Raw genomic sequence first — 12,061 nt, forward strand, 5'->3', positions numbered from 1 at the left:
CGCCATACCCCGGTTATCCCGGTGGGCGAAGTCCGTAGCGACTGTCAGCATCACTTCCCACCGGTTTGAGGCCGGCAGCCCGCGGGGAAATCCGTGTGATTCAGGATGCTACTCCTAATCTCGGGGATCGCACGTTTTGAGTAGAGGAGCCCTGGGTATTTCTGAAGACGTAGCTGTGGACCTGCAGCCCTTTTGTTTTCGTGCTGGGGGATGAGAGGTGCGGCTCTGGCTTTGCCGCGGGGTCACTGTTTTGTCTTTGGGAAGTCGGAGAGGCGCCCGGGCTACGGGTGGGCAGTGCTGATCTCCATGCTCTCTGCCCATGCCATATCCTGCTCCTAGACTTCCTTCCCCTGAAGTGCGATGCCTGCGAGCAGATCTTCTGCACCGACCACATCACTTATGCCCAGCACGATTGCACCTCTGCCTACAAGAAGGTAAGTGCAGGGAGCAGATCTCATCCACCCTCTTGCATGGAGCTGCTGAGCTTTTCTAGCCACCCATCATAATAATCTCTGGTGACTTTGGTCGCTTGAGCAGTCACCCTTGGGATGTGTACTGAATCTGAAGATGTACCTGAAAGCCAGGATCTGCGTCTCAGTGCCACAAACATCCAACCCTCCCTCTCCCACTGGGTGAAGTGGTTTGGGCATCTCCCAGCCGCACCATCTTCCCTTCCCACAGTGTATCTCTGTGCCTCTGCACCTGCTGTGCAAGCTGGTTGGAGGGTCATGAGCAGGATCTCAAACTGCAGCTGAAGCTGTGGAAGCCATGGTAGGCAGGTCCTGAAAGGGAGAGAGATGATTGTGCAGTGCTCAAGGTTGCCCAGCTACCTGCTCCCAGCTCCCTGTTGTTGTCTCTGCAGGATGTGCAGGTCCCAGTGTGTCCCCTCTGCAACACCCCAGTCCCTGTGAGGCGGGGGGAGATGCCTGATGTTGTGGTGGGTGAGCACATTGACCGTGACTGCAAGTCTGACCCTGCACAACGCAAGCGCAAGGTAGGCACTGTGGGGCTCTGCCAGGTGAGCTCTGCCAGGTCTCTGACACAGCCTGGCAATGGGATGAAAACAGCACAGATTCAGCCCTGGCACAGGCTGATCCAGGGAGGGTTCGTGAGCTGGAGGCATCTTCAGGGCTTTGTGGAGGCTGTCAGGGGAGGAAGGTGGTGATGGAGTGGGGCTGGGCAGCCACCTGGGACATCGGGATGGTAAACTGCGTACTGCTATTAGGAAAATGCAGTTGGCAAATAGCTACCCCATCTTGCCAGGGGATGAAATTGCTGCAGGGGGCTGGCCCTGCAGGAATCCAGCCCAGCAGCAGCTGGAATGCCCTGGGCTATCACTGCTCTGGTATGGAAGGCAGGAGTCCCTGGGCAAGGCACTCTTTCTCCTGCTGTGCATTCTGTGGTTGTGGAGACTCTTATCTCTGGAGACTGAGGCACCAGTGAATTACTAATGAACTATCTAAAGAAAGTATTCAGAGACATCTAAAGTATTCAGAGACAAATTTCAGAGCCTTGCAGAAGATAACGCTGATGGGGAAGGCTGGTCAGTGCCCAGGGCCTGGCATGGAGAGAAGGGACAGCCCCACAGCATACGGTCCTTTTCAGCACTGCCATGTCATCTTTCAGATCTTCACCAACAAGTGTTTGAAGCCTGGCTGCAAGCAGAAGGAGATGATGAAGGTGATCTGTGACCAGTGCCACAAGAACTACTGCCTCAAGCATCGGCACCCCCTGGACCATGACTGCAGTGGGGCAGGGCATCCCCTTTCCAAAGCAGGGTGAGGGCCTGAGAACAGACAGGCTGGGAGGGGTGGGACTGTGTTTGCCAAATTGGTGACAGGGAAGAAGCTCAGCTCCTTCTGACCCATTGTCTGGGACTGCTGCATTCTGACACTCCCTGCCCTGTGTGCCAGTGTGTCCTCCTGCAGCACCAAGCACACCAGTATACTCAGTCTGTCCTGCAGCAAAAGCTCTCAGTACTGCCTGCTGACTGCTTTGCTCTTGCTTCTTTCCCCAGCCCCTTATTCTGTAGCCATGGGTTTCTGCCTGTCCTGGTAGAGGGTTTTAGGGAGAGAAAGAGCACTTGAAACTCTTGGGAATAACAGCTGCAACATGGGAGGAAGAGGAGCCAGGGACGTGCCTCACTTATCCGGCTTGATATCCCAAGGTGTTCAATGCCTAGGAATTGCTCATGATGGTAAACAGTTTCTCAGAGGTGTCCTGTCTGTCCTAGGAATGCTGCAGTTACCAGAGCCCAGGCATCCTCCTCCAAAATAGTCACTGCAGCTGCCCGGCCAGCAGACAGCTCCTCTTCTCTGGCCTGTGCCAGGTAAGGTGATGGCCTGACTTGTAATTCTGAGGTGGGCATGACCAGGCTCATCTTGGCTCTCTGTGGAATGCCAGAGTGACAACCCCCTTCTTCTTGTGCCATAGCAGGACTGACAATAACGCAGCTTTTCTTCTGCTTGCAGGGGAGGCAGAGCAGCTGCGTCGCAGACTCGCAGCACCTCCCCTCCAGCTGTCATGCTGCAGAATGGGCTGGTGAGTGGCTTGGCCTGGCCATTTGGGGTGGTTTCTGTGCCCTCTAAGAACTGCAGGATGTGACTGCAACAAATGCTTTCTAGCCCACACTTTGTAGGTGACTGTGCTCCCAGCTATGTCTTCCCTGGCAGACAGTGATCCTGAATGTTCTGTGGGAAATCAGAGCTTGCTCTGGTGCCTGCAAATGACAGCTCTCAGCTAAGCACTAAGAGCTAAGCACTTGGTGCTTAGCTTTCCCCAAAGGGACAAAGTGCACCAGCCATTTTCCTTGGGTGTTGTCTTTCTGCAGTACAAGCAAAGGCTGAAGGAGACTGGAAGTTGCTTTCCACTGGTACTCATGGCATACTCCTGCATTAGTAAGCAGGGATATGTCCCCTTGGGCAGTGGGAGAGCATTGCTGGTCTGTCCAGAGCCCCAGTTTTTCACCTTTTTTGTCTGGTCTCCTGGACTGTACCTACTATAAATGCTTGAGGGCTGTGTCCTGCCCCCCACCCTGGCCAGGCTGGTGACAAGGTATTTTGTTTCAGAGTGAGGAAGAGGCACTGCAGCGAGCTCTGGAGATGTCCCTGGCAGAGTCAGCACGCAGCTCAGCACAGCAGCCCAGGTACAGCCCCAAAGCACGTGGTGTGGTGTGTTGTGCACTCCCCTGTGTGTGAAAGGTGCCTGGGGAAGCATCATGTGGCTCTGGGATAACATTCCTCTCAGCACGTGTTTGCATATGATGCCTCTCTGGCTGACAGGGGAAAAAAGGAAGAGTCCAGAGCCAACAGGGAACTAACTGTTCAGCAAGCAAGCCCTCAGCCCTAGGGGTGCTGGTAGGGGACAGTGACTGACACACAGAGTAGGGCAAACCATTGTCTGACCACTTGTCAGCTAATGGCTTTGGCTGGAGCGTGATAGGTGGAGTAGGGGTGTTCACGGAGGACACCTAGGAGCTCATGTCCCCAGGCACAGTGCCCAGTGCTGCTAAAAGCACCATATTACTGATTGGACTTAGCATCGCTCTCCTTGGCCCGAATTTCTGGCTGCCAGCCTCAGCTGGATCCTCTGCTCCCTCCCCAGCCCCATGCCTGTTCAAAGTTATCCTCAGTTGCTCCTTGCCTTAAGACATGCTGGGGGGTTGCAGTGAGATGCTGAAGGCCAGAAGGGCTCTGAGCACTCAGCCTGAGCCTGAGGGAGGCTGAGGCACACAATGCACCACTCACTGTCCCAGCAGCACACAGGAGGAGGAGGATCTGGCACTGGCCCGGGCACTGTCAGCGAGCGAAGCCGAGTACCAGCAGTCGCAGCGGCAGGTGAGTGAGGCTGGCCATGGGCTCTGCGCTGCTGTGGGGCTGTTTGAGGGAGGGGGCCTCCCTGGGTTCTGCTTACTCTGGGCTCTGTCTAGCCTGGATTTCCTCACCAGGAGGGCAGCCCAGCCTGGGGTAGCGGCAGCATGACTGCTGAGCACTCATCTCTGGGAACCTGAGCACTGGATGTGCCCTCTTGTAGGAGAGAGGAAGGAGCCTGCTTGCCCTTGCTCACTGTGTGCTTCTCTCTGTTCCAGGCACACGGTTCAAAGCCATCCAACTGCAGCATGTCGTAGGCAGGGGAGGCAGGCTGGGCCAGCAGACACAGGATCCTGCTTGTGACCAAGGAGTGGCTCTGGCCTCCCACATGGATGCCATGGGGCTCTGGCCTGGACACTGGTACCAAGAGCCCCTTGCCAAGGACAGCTCATCTCCCTGGGAGCTGTAAGCAACCAAATATACACTGACACTTCAGCCCTAGTACCTATATAAAATTAGTGCAGCCAATTGCTGATGCTCCTGGGAAGGTGAAGAGTGTACAGAACCGGGCTGGGTACGCACTGACCAAAGCAAGCAGTAGCCCAGGGTCTGCACTTGCCTGCAGTTGCCACAGCCATGTCCCAACACTGCTGGGACTGTGGGGCAAGGGCAGAGCTCTGTGGGGATGTCTCTGCATGCTCAGACATACAGCTGGGATGTAGCTGCCTTCTGTAGTGGGAGGCTGGATTCCATGCTCTGGGGAGGGCTGTGCCAGCCCCTCAGCAAAGAGCAAATGTGGCTGGGATGGTCTCTTGCCTGGGCATGGCATGGCTGAATGTGCAGCCTCCCAGCAGTGTGAAAGCAGCCCCTCCCTGCTCCCCACAGCCTCAGTGCCTCCCTGCTGTTTGCATGTACAAGAGCACGTTGGGCCTTACCCCGCCTGGCTGGGGCACAAGACCTCTCTGAGACTGAATGGAGCTGCATTTCCTTTCTGGTTTAATAGAATAAGTAACCTTGGCACTGACTCAAATGGCAACGTCACTCACGTGGGATGGTTGCAGCTGCCTTCCTGCTGCCCTAAACTTAAACAGGGCCCTGTTTAAATGCTGCTGGGGTAGGAATGCCTGTTCTTCCAGTTGTGTTGCTGGGGATCCCCTCCTGGATAGCAGTAGCACAGAACCTCTCCTTACAAACAAAGCCCTGAGTCTGGAGCCTGGTTGGGTGGAGGAGATTTGTCCTGCTGGCCTCTTGCAGGGCATCTGCAGCCATGCAGAGCTGTGCTGCTTTCCTACCTGCTACTGCAACCATTCCTGCCTGCAGGTCTGTGCCTGGTTCTGCACAGGACTGGGCTGTCCTGCTCTGAGCAGCTGAGGGAGGGGGGTCAGGCTGGGTCCAGGGAATGCTGAGACTTGTCAAAGTGCTGCTTGGGAGAAAATAAAAGCATAGTACAAGGTACAGAGGTACCTGAGGGAGCAGTCACTTGGTGTCCGGCCCAGAGTGGCACATCTCTGTGGATGGTGGTTGAAGTGGGGGGCACATAGGGATGAGGGGGCACCAGCTGCCCTGCTCCTCCATTGCTGTTGGGGTGCAGCCCTTTGTGTGGGGATGGGGCAGGTGCTCACAGCCTGTTCAACCCCTTGCCCACCTAATCCCAAGGAGCTCAACCTCGTGGCAGAGCTGCCAGTTGACCCAAGGGCACAGGCACTAACCCTGCCTGCCCCCACCAAGAGGCACATAGCCTGCCCAGAGCACACAGGCATGGACCTGGGAAGGACCTGGTTTAAGAAACTACACAACAGCAAAATAAACATGTACAAATGTAGTGGAGTGTCCAACCAAGCCCCTGCAGCTCTAGGGCAGGCAGGGCCCTTGCCTGCAGCCAGCAAAAGACTCCCAGGCAGTGTGGGGCCTAGACCCAAGTCAGCATCCCAGCAGAACTCCTGGTCATCTTCATGACGCTTTCTTGCTGCTCTGGGGCTTCTCAGTGCGGTGCTCCTTGCTCTCACTCTCGTCCCCAGTCTGCTGCTGCAGCCACATGCCAGCGTACACACCTCCCTTCTGCAGCAGCTCCTCATGCCTGTGAGGAGAACAGAGGGATGCAGGGTCCTGAGCTGGCCCCAGAGCCAGCGAGGGGATTCCCTCCCCCAGCCCTCCCCTTGTGCTCACCTCCCTCGCTCCACAATGTGTCCATCCTTAAGCACCAGGATCTGGTCTGCACCTACCACAGTGGAGAGCCTGCAGGGAAAAGCAGGTGTTACCCTGACTCGGGTGGCAGAGGGTTCCTGAAGGTTTGCATGGTGCCAGGAGATGCAACCCCAGGGGCTCTCACCTCCTGAGCAGGGGGCAGGTCTGTGTGCCCCTCTTGTGGGATCTGGCCAGCACCTCTCAGATCAGCCCCTTCCCCTTGTCCCTACCTGTGTGCAACAACGATGGTGGTGTGGTGGGCGCAGACCTTGGCCAGAGAAGCCTGGATGTTCCTCTCAGTCTCTGTGTCAAGTGCAGATGTGGCCTGCAAGGTGAGACACAACATGAGGAAGGGACAGAGGTTGTGTGGGCAGCTGCAGAGCTGGGTGAGGCTGGGCTGGGGCCGCTGCTGTTACCTCATCCAGCAGGATGATGTGGGGACCCTTCAGGATGGTGCGTGCGATGGCAACACGCTGCTTCTCACCCCCGCTCAGCTTCAGCCCCCGCTCTCCCACCTGGGTGTTGTATCCTGCAGCCACAAGAGTAGAAACGTTATGTGCTGGTGCCCTCTGAAATGGAGATGGGGACCTGCTGCCCTGGGAGGTCCTGCTGTGACTACACAGCCACATGGTGGAGCCTCAGCTTATCCCTGCCTAGGGGCTGATCTAGCCCTGGAAAGAAGGCAGGGAAAGGCAAAGCAAGAAAAAATCATGCAGTGTCCCCGTGGGAGATGTCCCCTAAGGATACCTGTGAGGGCAGCTAGAAGGTCATAGGAGACCATGGGATGGCGGGAACTGCAGGGGTCTCACCATCAGGAAAAGAAAGGATACGGTCGTGGATGTCAGCAGCCCGGGCTGCCTCCTGTACCTCCTGGTCAGTGGCCAGGATCCGTCCATAGCGGATATTGTTGGCGATGGTGTCGTTGAAGAGCACCGTGTCCTGGGGCACCACCCCAATGTGAGCACGCAGCGAAGCCTGCTTCACCTGGGAGGCAGGGGAGAGGGCTCAGGCACACCCACACCAAATGCAAAGATCCCTCCAAAACCCAGCCCTACCCTCAGCCATGAGTCCCGTTCCTTGCAAGCTATGTGCTGTCAGCTGCATCTCCACTCTGCAGTGGGGGGCCCTGACAGTGCTCTGGACCTTCCCAGGGAGCTGTGGTCAGTACCCAGCATTTCAGCCTGGAGTCCCAGAGTCATGCCATTCTGCCACTTCTGGCACAGCCTGCAGAGGGTCTGTGGGGGCTGCATGCTCACCCCTACCCTGGGGAGGTGCTTGTGCCTGCACTGAGCAGTGCTGCAAGGCCCAGATGAGCTGGTGTGTCCTCCCTGGTCCTTGGAGGCCCTTCCCCCTCACCTGGGAGATGTCCTGCCCGTCAATGCGGATGCAGCCACCCCGTACATCGTAGAAGCGGAAGAGCAGACGGATGATGGTGCTCTTTCCAGACCCTGAAGGTCCCACCTACATACAAAGGAAAAGGGACTTAGAGATGGCCAATTCCCAGCTGCTGGAGGCCAGGGGCTGGACAGGAAAGGGCTGGTCCTGCTGGGGGCTGTCCTTCCCACCTTCATATTTTCCAGCTTCTTTGTCCCCATCTTTCCCTCCCACAGTGAACTCACAGTCCCACTCTCACCAGAGCCAGGGTCTGCCCAGGCATCACAGAGAAAGAAACATCCTGCAGGATTTCCTTCCTGGAAGAGGGACATGGAGAGGGGCTCAGGGCCACTACATGGCCCCAGATCCCTGTAGCAGGTCCCACCCGGTGCCCAGTATCCCATACCCATCTATGTAGCTGAAGTGCACGTTCTCAAACTCAATATGCCCAGCCTCCACGCGCAGGTCGCTGGCGTTCACCACATCCTTCACCTGTCGAAGTAGAGGCTCAGGCTCAGAACCAGCCAATCCCCAGGGCAGGACCACAGACTCAGCGAGGGAGCAAGGTCCCAGAAAGGTGGCACCCACCTCCTGCTCCTCGTGGAAGAGCTCAAACATATTTTCCATGTCTACAAAGGAATTCTGGATCATCCTGAAGAGGGCAAAGACCAGAGAAAAGGGTTTGGGGGAGCACATACAAACCCAGTCACCCATGGAGAGGGGGACACCAGGCACTTCCACACCTCCCAGCATTACCTATAGTAAGTCCCGAACCAGTTGAGTGGCGTGTAGAGCTGGATTATGTAGGTGCCAAAGAGGACAAAATCCCCCACCTGGAAGAGACAGGGGTCTGTAACCACCAGCCCCAGGGCCCCACCTCAGCAAGGTTCTGCAAAGGCTGGCACCAGCCTTACCTGCAGCTTGTTTTCAGTGACAAAGTAGGCACAGAGCAGGGACCCCGCCAGCAGCCCTAGGCCAATGACCAGGTTCTGGGTCTGGTTGAGGAGGCCCAGCGACGCACTGACCTTCCACTCTGAGACCTGGAAGAGACAAAGTCCTGTGGGATGCTGCTGCCTCAAAACCAGACCCGTGGCGATCTCCATCATCCCCACAGGTGCCTATGCGGTTTGGCTTCTTCCCCCTTGGTGCCCCTAAAGTTACTGAGCACCCCGTACCTGGTACTTGACAATGGCATTGTTAAAGCGGTTCACCTCATAGCTCTCTGCATTGTAGTACTTCACCTACAGGAGCAGAGCTGGTATCAGCACCCAAGCAGTCCTCAGTGACCCCCCCCCAACTCCTACAGTACCGTCTCAAAATTAAGGAGCGAGTCCACGGCCCGGGACTTGGCTTCATTGTCCCGCGTGTTCATGTCCCGACGGTACTTGGTTCTCCACTCAGTGATGAAGATGGTCAGAGCTGTGGACAGGAGGAAGCTGCATTGCAAGGCTCCTGCCACCCCACAGCCTGGCAGCCCTGCACCCTGAGCCCCCACACTCACTCAGGTACAGGCTCATACACACGAAGATGATGAGGCCAAACCAAGCGCTGAAGACCGAGGTGAAGTAAACTATGCCGATGACAATATCCGCAATGGTGGGGACAATGCTGAAGATGATGTAGCTGGGGGGTGGGAGGGGAAATGGGGCATCAGCCCAGCTCGGTGGGGCTGCCCAGCCAAGCCCCCACCCACCACAGGCACACTCTAACCTGAGCAGGCTATTGATGCTGCTGGTGCCCCGGTCCACGCTCCGCAGGACCTCACCAGTGCGACGCCCCAGGTGCCAACGCAGGGACAGCCCGTGCAGGTGGGCAAAGAGCTGCACCTGCACCTGCCTGTTGGTGAACTGCTGCACCCACACCCACAGGAAGGTGCGCAGGTTGCTCACAAAGCCAGTGGAGCCTGCAGGGCAGCATTGAAAGGTCAACCAAGATCAGCCCCACTGGGGCATGCAGAAGACTTCCAAAAGTCCAACTGGGAAAGGGGGATTTGGGATGAAGCCCACTCACTCTCCCTAACCTGGGACCAGCCCAGGTTGCTGATTCCAAGACAGCAGCAGTGATGGGGCATATGAGCTTCCCTGGCCACCCCAGAACTGGTATGATGTGCCCAATATCATCTCTCGTCAGTGCCCCATCCTTCCCAATGGTCCTTACCAGCACCTCCACCTTGCAGGAACTTCAGCCCCACATAGATGCAGACAGTCCAGGCCAGGGTGTGCCAGGGAGCACCCATTGTCAGCTCATTCACTGTGGGAAGTGTGCCAAGGGTCAGGATGGAGGGACAGGGAGCGTCCCAGGGTGCCAGTGGGAACCAGCCCCAGCAGCCAGTGCTGGACCCTGACCCCCTGGACTCTGCTCCTGCCAAACCCCTGCAGCCCTCCAGGTCATCTCAACACCCCCCAGCACTTGGTGAGCCTGTGGTGACCCTCACACCCCAAGCTCCAGGTGCCTCACCAATGTTCTTGTAGTAGATGGGCACGAAGACATTGATGGCCCGCTCCAGCCCCATGAGTGCCATGCAGAACAGCACGAGCCCCTGCAGCAGGTGGTTGCCCCTCGGCCACACGTACGGCACCAGCAGCCGCAGCTTCCTCCGGAAATCCTTCCAGGTGGAGGTGGTCCTGCTGGCATCAGTCAGGAGTGGCTGGGGGAGAGCAGAGCAAGGAGTCATTGCCCTGGCACCCCAATCCAGCTGGCAATGGTCCTGGGCAACACCGCAAGAAATCCAGCCCCACTCCAGAGTGCCCACTCCATCCTCCAAACAGGGCTGCATCCTAGTGACAGCAAGCAGGGAGCTTGGGCAGCCCTAAACCTTGTCCTCCCACATCTCATGAAGATGCTGATCCCAGGACAGCTGTATTTCCATTTTATCCCCAGCTCCTTCCTGGCCATATCCTAAAATTGCTTCAGTCCCAGGACTTACCTGGCTGTTTTCCACATCCCGCTCCTCCTCATTGATTAGCAGCATGTAGGGCTTGTGGGGCAGCCCCGGGGCCTTCATGCCCAGGATGAAGAGCATGAACGTGCAGACGTAACGCAGCAGCCAGAAGCCAAACTGCACCTGAATGGAGTGAGAGTTCAGCATCTCAGCTGGCCCTCAGCACAACCTTGAGCATGGGATGGGTATGATCTGAGAGAGACAATGAGCAGAGCATGAGGATGGGGTGCAGTGTGCCAGGGGACACCCCATGCAGCTCAGTGGGAGTCCCTGGTTGAGCACAGCACCTCAGGCAGCACCTAGACTTCTTCCTTCCTCCCCACATGAGCTGGCTCCATGCCCTCTGGCTCAAGGTGCATCTACCCTAAGGGGTACATGGGGGAAAAGGGCTGTGGGAATCAGGGAAACAGCCCTACTTCTGCACATGGGTCTGGGCTGGGTAGAAGCAGGACAGGAGCTGGGTGGAGGCATGGAGAGATGTGTGATAACTGAGCTTGGGACTGAAATATCTGGCAGATATGTGGGCACAACCCAGAACTGTAAACACCCTGGGCATGGCAGTACATGCATACTCCAGCCCCACACCATGATGCCGCAGTCCTTCCCATCCCCAAAAGTGCCTCGCCCCCTTTCCCTGGCCACAGATCCCCAGCCCACCTTCTGGTTGGTGTCCTCCAGTGCCCACCACCACAGAGGGCTCCTCCAGCACACCAGGGTCAGGTTCTCAGCAGCAAAGGCCAGTGCCCAAAAGAGGAGGAGGACGGTGCCATGGCCCCGTGTTCGGTCATGGGCCAGCACCCGGGTGTGCTCCAGCTGCAGGAGGGCAATGGCACAGCCCCAGCTGAGGGCCCAGAGGCAGGCATAGAGCAACATATACCCATAGAGCTGTCTCAGCCCCACTCCTTGCCACAGCAGCCCACCAAAGGGCTGCAGGGCCAGAAGCAGGGACAGCAGGACCTGGCCACGGTAGAGGTGAGAGCGGGGAATGTACTTGGGCTCCATGGCACGGCTGAAGCGGGCGTAGCAGGCATACTGCAGGGCACCCAGCAACAGGCAGACGCTCAGCAGCACAGATGGCACCAATGTGAAGAAGAAGCAGGGCTGGAAGCCTTGCTGGACCCAGGCCTGGGTGATGGAGTTGTTGCCTTCACAGTAACCCCCCAGCACGGCCATCCTGGCAGGTCACCAAGTCCCGGGCTGTGGAGAGAAGAGAACCTGAGACAAGGTTTCAGGATGGGCTGTGGTAGCCAGCTGCAGAGAGGGACTCACAGTGGGACGGCATGGCCAAGCAGCAAGGGCCCTCAGAGGGCAGGAGCAAGTACCACTGGACATGGACACACATGACATGCTGCGTGCAGCACACACAAAGTGGTGCACGCAAGCAGGGCCAGCTTTGCATGGGGATGGCCACGAGCACCACACCTGCTATGTGCTCTGGACAGGGGCACAACATTAGACGGGGCCCTCCAGAGCCACCCGGGCCCCTGAGGATGCCCTCGGACACGAGGACAGCGGGAGCCGCAGGGACAGGAAGGCAGAGTGAAGCTAGGGACGGTCTCAAGTGGGAGGGAGCAACGGCGGTGATGCAGCGGCAGGGGCGCGGGTGGGCGAGCGGGCGGGGATGCGGAGGATGCTCGAGGAACCGCGGGGCCGTGCAGGGGAGAGGCAAGGGCAAGGACAGGGACGCATCAAGGAAAAACTCGCGGAGGGCGAGGCAGAGGCCGCGCCGGATGAATGCCCGTGCGGTGCCGGC

At 57.7% G+C, this 12,061-nt stretch overlaps 3 protein-coding genes across 3 annotated transcripts in view; 1 reads left to right on the forward strand and 2 right to left on the reverse strand.

Moving 5' to 3' along the window:
• Positions 1 to 5,288, forward strand: part of ZFAND2B (zinc finger AN1-type containing 2B) — a 6,097-nt gene extending 809 nt beyond the window's left edge. The window contains exons 2-9 of the mRNA XM_031058052.1: positions 188 to 434; positions 863 to 994; positions 1,627 to 1,778; positions 2,234 to 2,329; positions 2,472 to 2,541; positions 3,069 to 3,145; positions 3,758 to 3,836; positions 4,088 to 5,288. Coding sequence (XP_030913912.1) covers positions 188 to 434; positions 863 to 994; positions 1,627 to 1,778; positions 2,234 to 2,329; positions 2,472 to 2,541; positions 3,069 to 3,145; positions 3,758 to 3,836; positions 4,088 to 4,126 — 892 coding nt within the window. The 3' untranslated portion in view covers positions 4,127 to 5,288. The remainder of the gene's footprint in view (positions 1 to 187; positions 435 to 862; positions 995 to 1,626; positions 1,779 to 2,233; positions 2,330 to 2,471; positions 2,542 to 3,068; positions 3,146 to 3,757; positions 3,837 to 4,087) is intronic.
• A 282-nt stretch (positions 5,289 to 5,570) lies between these two features.
• Positions 5,571 to 12,061, reverse strand: part of ABCB6 (ATP binding cassette subfamily B member 6 (Langereis blood group)) — a 9,679-nt gene continuing 3,188 nt past the window's right edge. The window contains exons 2-20 of the mRNA XM_005415798.3: positions 10,966 to 11,505; positions 10,294 to 10,431; positions 9,825 to 10,014; positions 9,525 to 9,617; positions 9,078 to 9,270; positions 8,869 to 8,990; positions 8,677 to 8,786; positions 8,543 to 8,608; positions 8,282 to 8,407; positions 8,124 to 8,200; positions 7,956 to 8,019; positions 7,774 to 7,859; positions 7,627 to 7,684; positions 7,350 to 7,454; positions 6,803 to 6,977; positions 6,410 to 6,522; positions 6,224 to 6,318; positions 5,976 to 6,044; positions 5,571 to 5,886 (exon numbers count right to left, since the gene is read on the reverse strand). Of these exons, the coding sequence (XP_005415855.1) occupies positions 5,760 to 5,886; positions 5,976 to 6,044; positions 6,224 to 6,318; positions 6,410 to 6,522; positions 6,803 to 6,977; positions 7,350 to 7,454; positions 7,627 to 7,684; positions 7,774 to 7,859; positions 7,956 to 8,019; positions 8,124 to 8,200; positions 8,282 to 8,407; positions 8,543 to 8,608; positions 8,677 to 8,786; positions 8,869 to 8,990; positions 9,078 to 9,270; positions 9,525 to 9,617; positions 9,825 to 10,014; positions 10,294 to 10,431; positions 10,966 to 11,481 (2,523 nt within the window). The 5' untranslated portion in view covers positions 11,482 to 11,505 and the 3' untranslated portion in view covers positions 5,571 to 5,759. The remainder of the gene's footprint in view (positions 5,887 to 5,975; positions 6,045 to 6,223; positions 6,319 to 6,409; positions 6,523 to 6,802; positions 6,978 to 7,349; positions 7,455 to 7,626; positions 7,685 to 7,773; positions 7,860 to 7,955; positions 8,020 to 8,123; positions 8,201 to 8,281; positions 8,408 to 8,542; positions 8,609 to 8,676; positions 8,787 to 8,868; positions 8,991 to 9,077; positions 9,271 to 9,524; positions 9,618 to 9,824; positions 10,015 to 10,293; positions 10,432 to 10,965; positions 11,506 to 12,061) is intronic.
• The window catches only part of ATG9A (autophagy related 9A), an 11,229-nt gene continuing 10,606 nt past the window's right edge, over positions 11,439 to 12,061 (reverse strand). Inside the window, exon 13 of the mRNA XM_031058421.1 lies at positions 11,439 to 11,505. Coding sequence (XP_030914281.1) covers positions 11,491 to 11,505 — 15 coding nt within the window. The 3' untranslated portion in view covers positions 11,439 to 11,490. The remainder of the gene's footprint in view (positions 11,506 to 12,061) is intronic.

Source organism: Geospiza fortis, unplaced genomic scaffold, assembly GCF_000277835.1.
Source record: "Geospiza fortis unplaced genomic scaffold, GeoFor_1.0 scaffold112, whole genome shotgun sequence".
Taxonomy (NCBI): Eukaryota; Metazoa; Chordata; class Aves; order Passeriformes; family Thraupidae; genus Geospiza; species Geospiza fortis.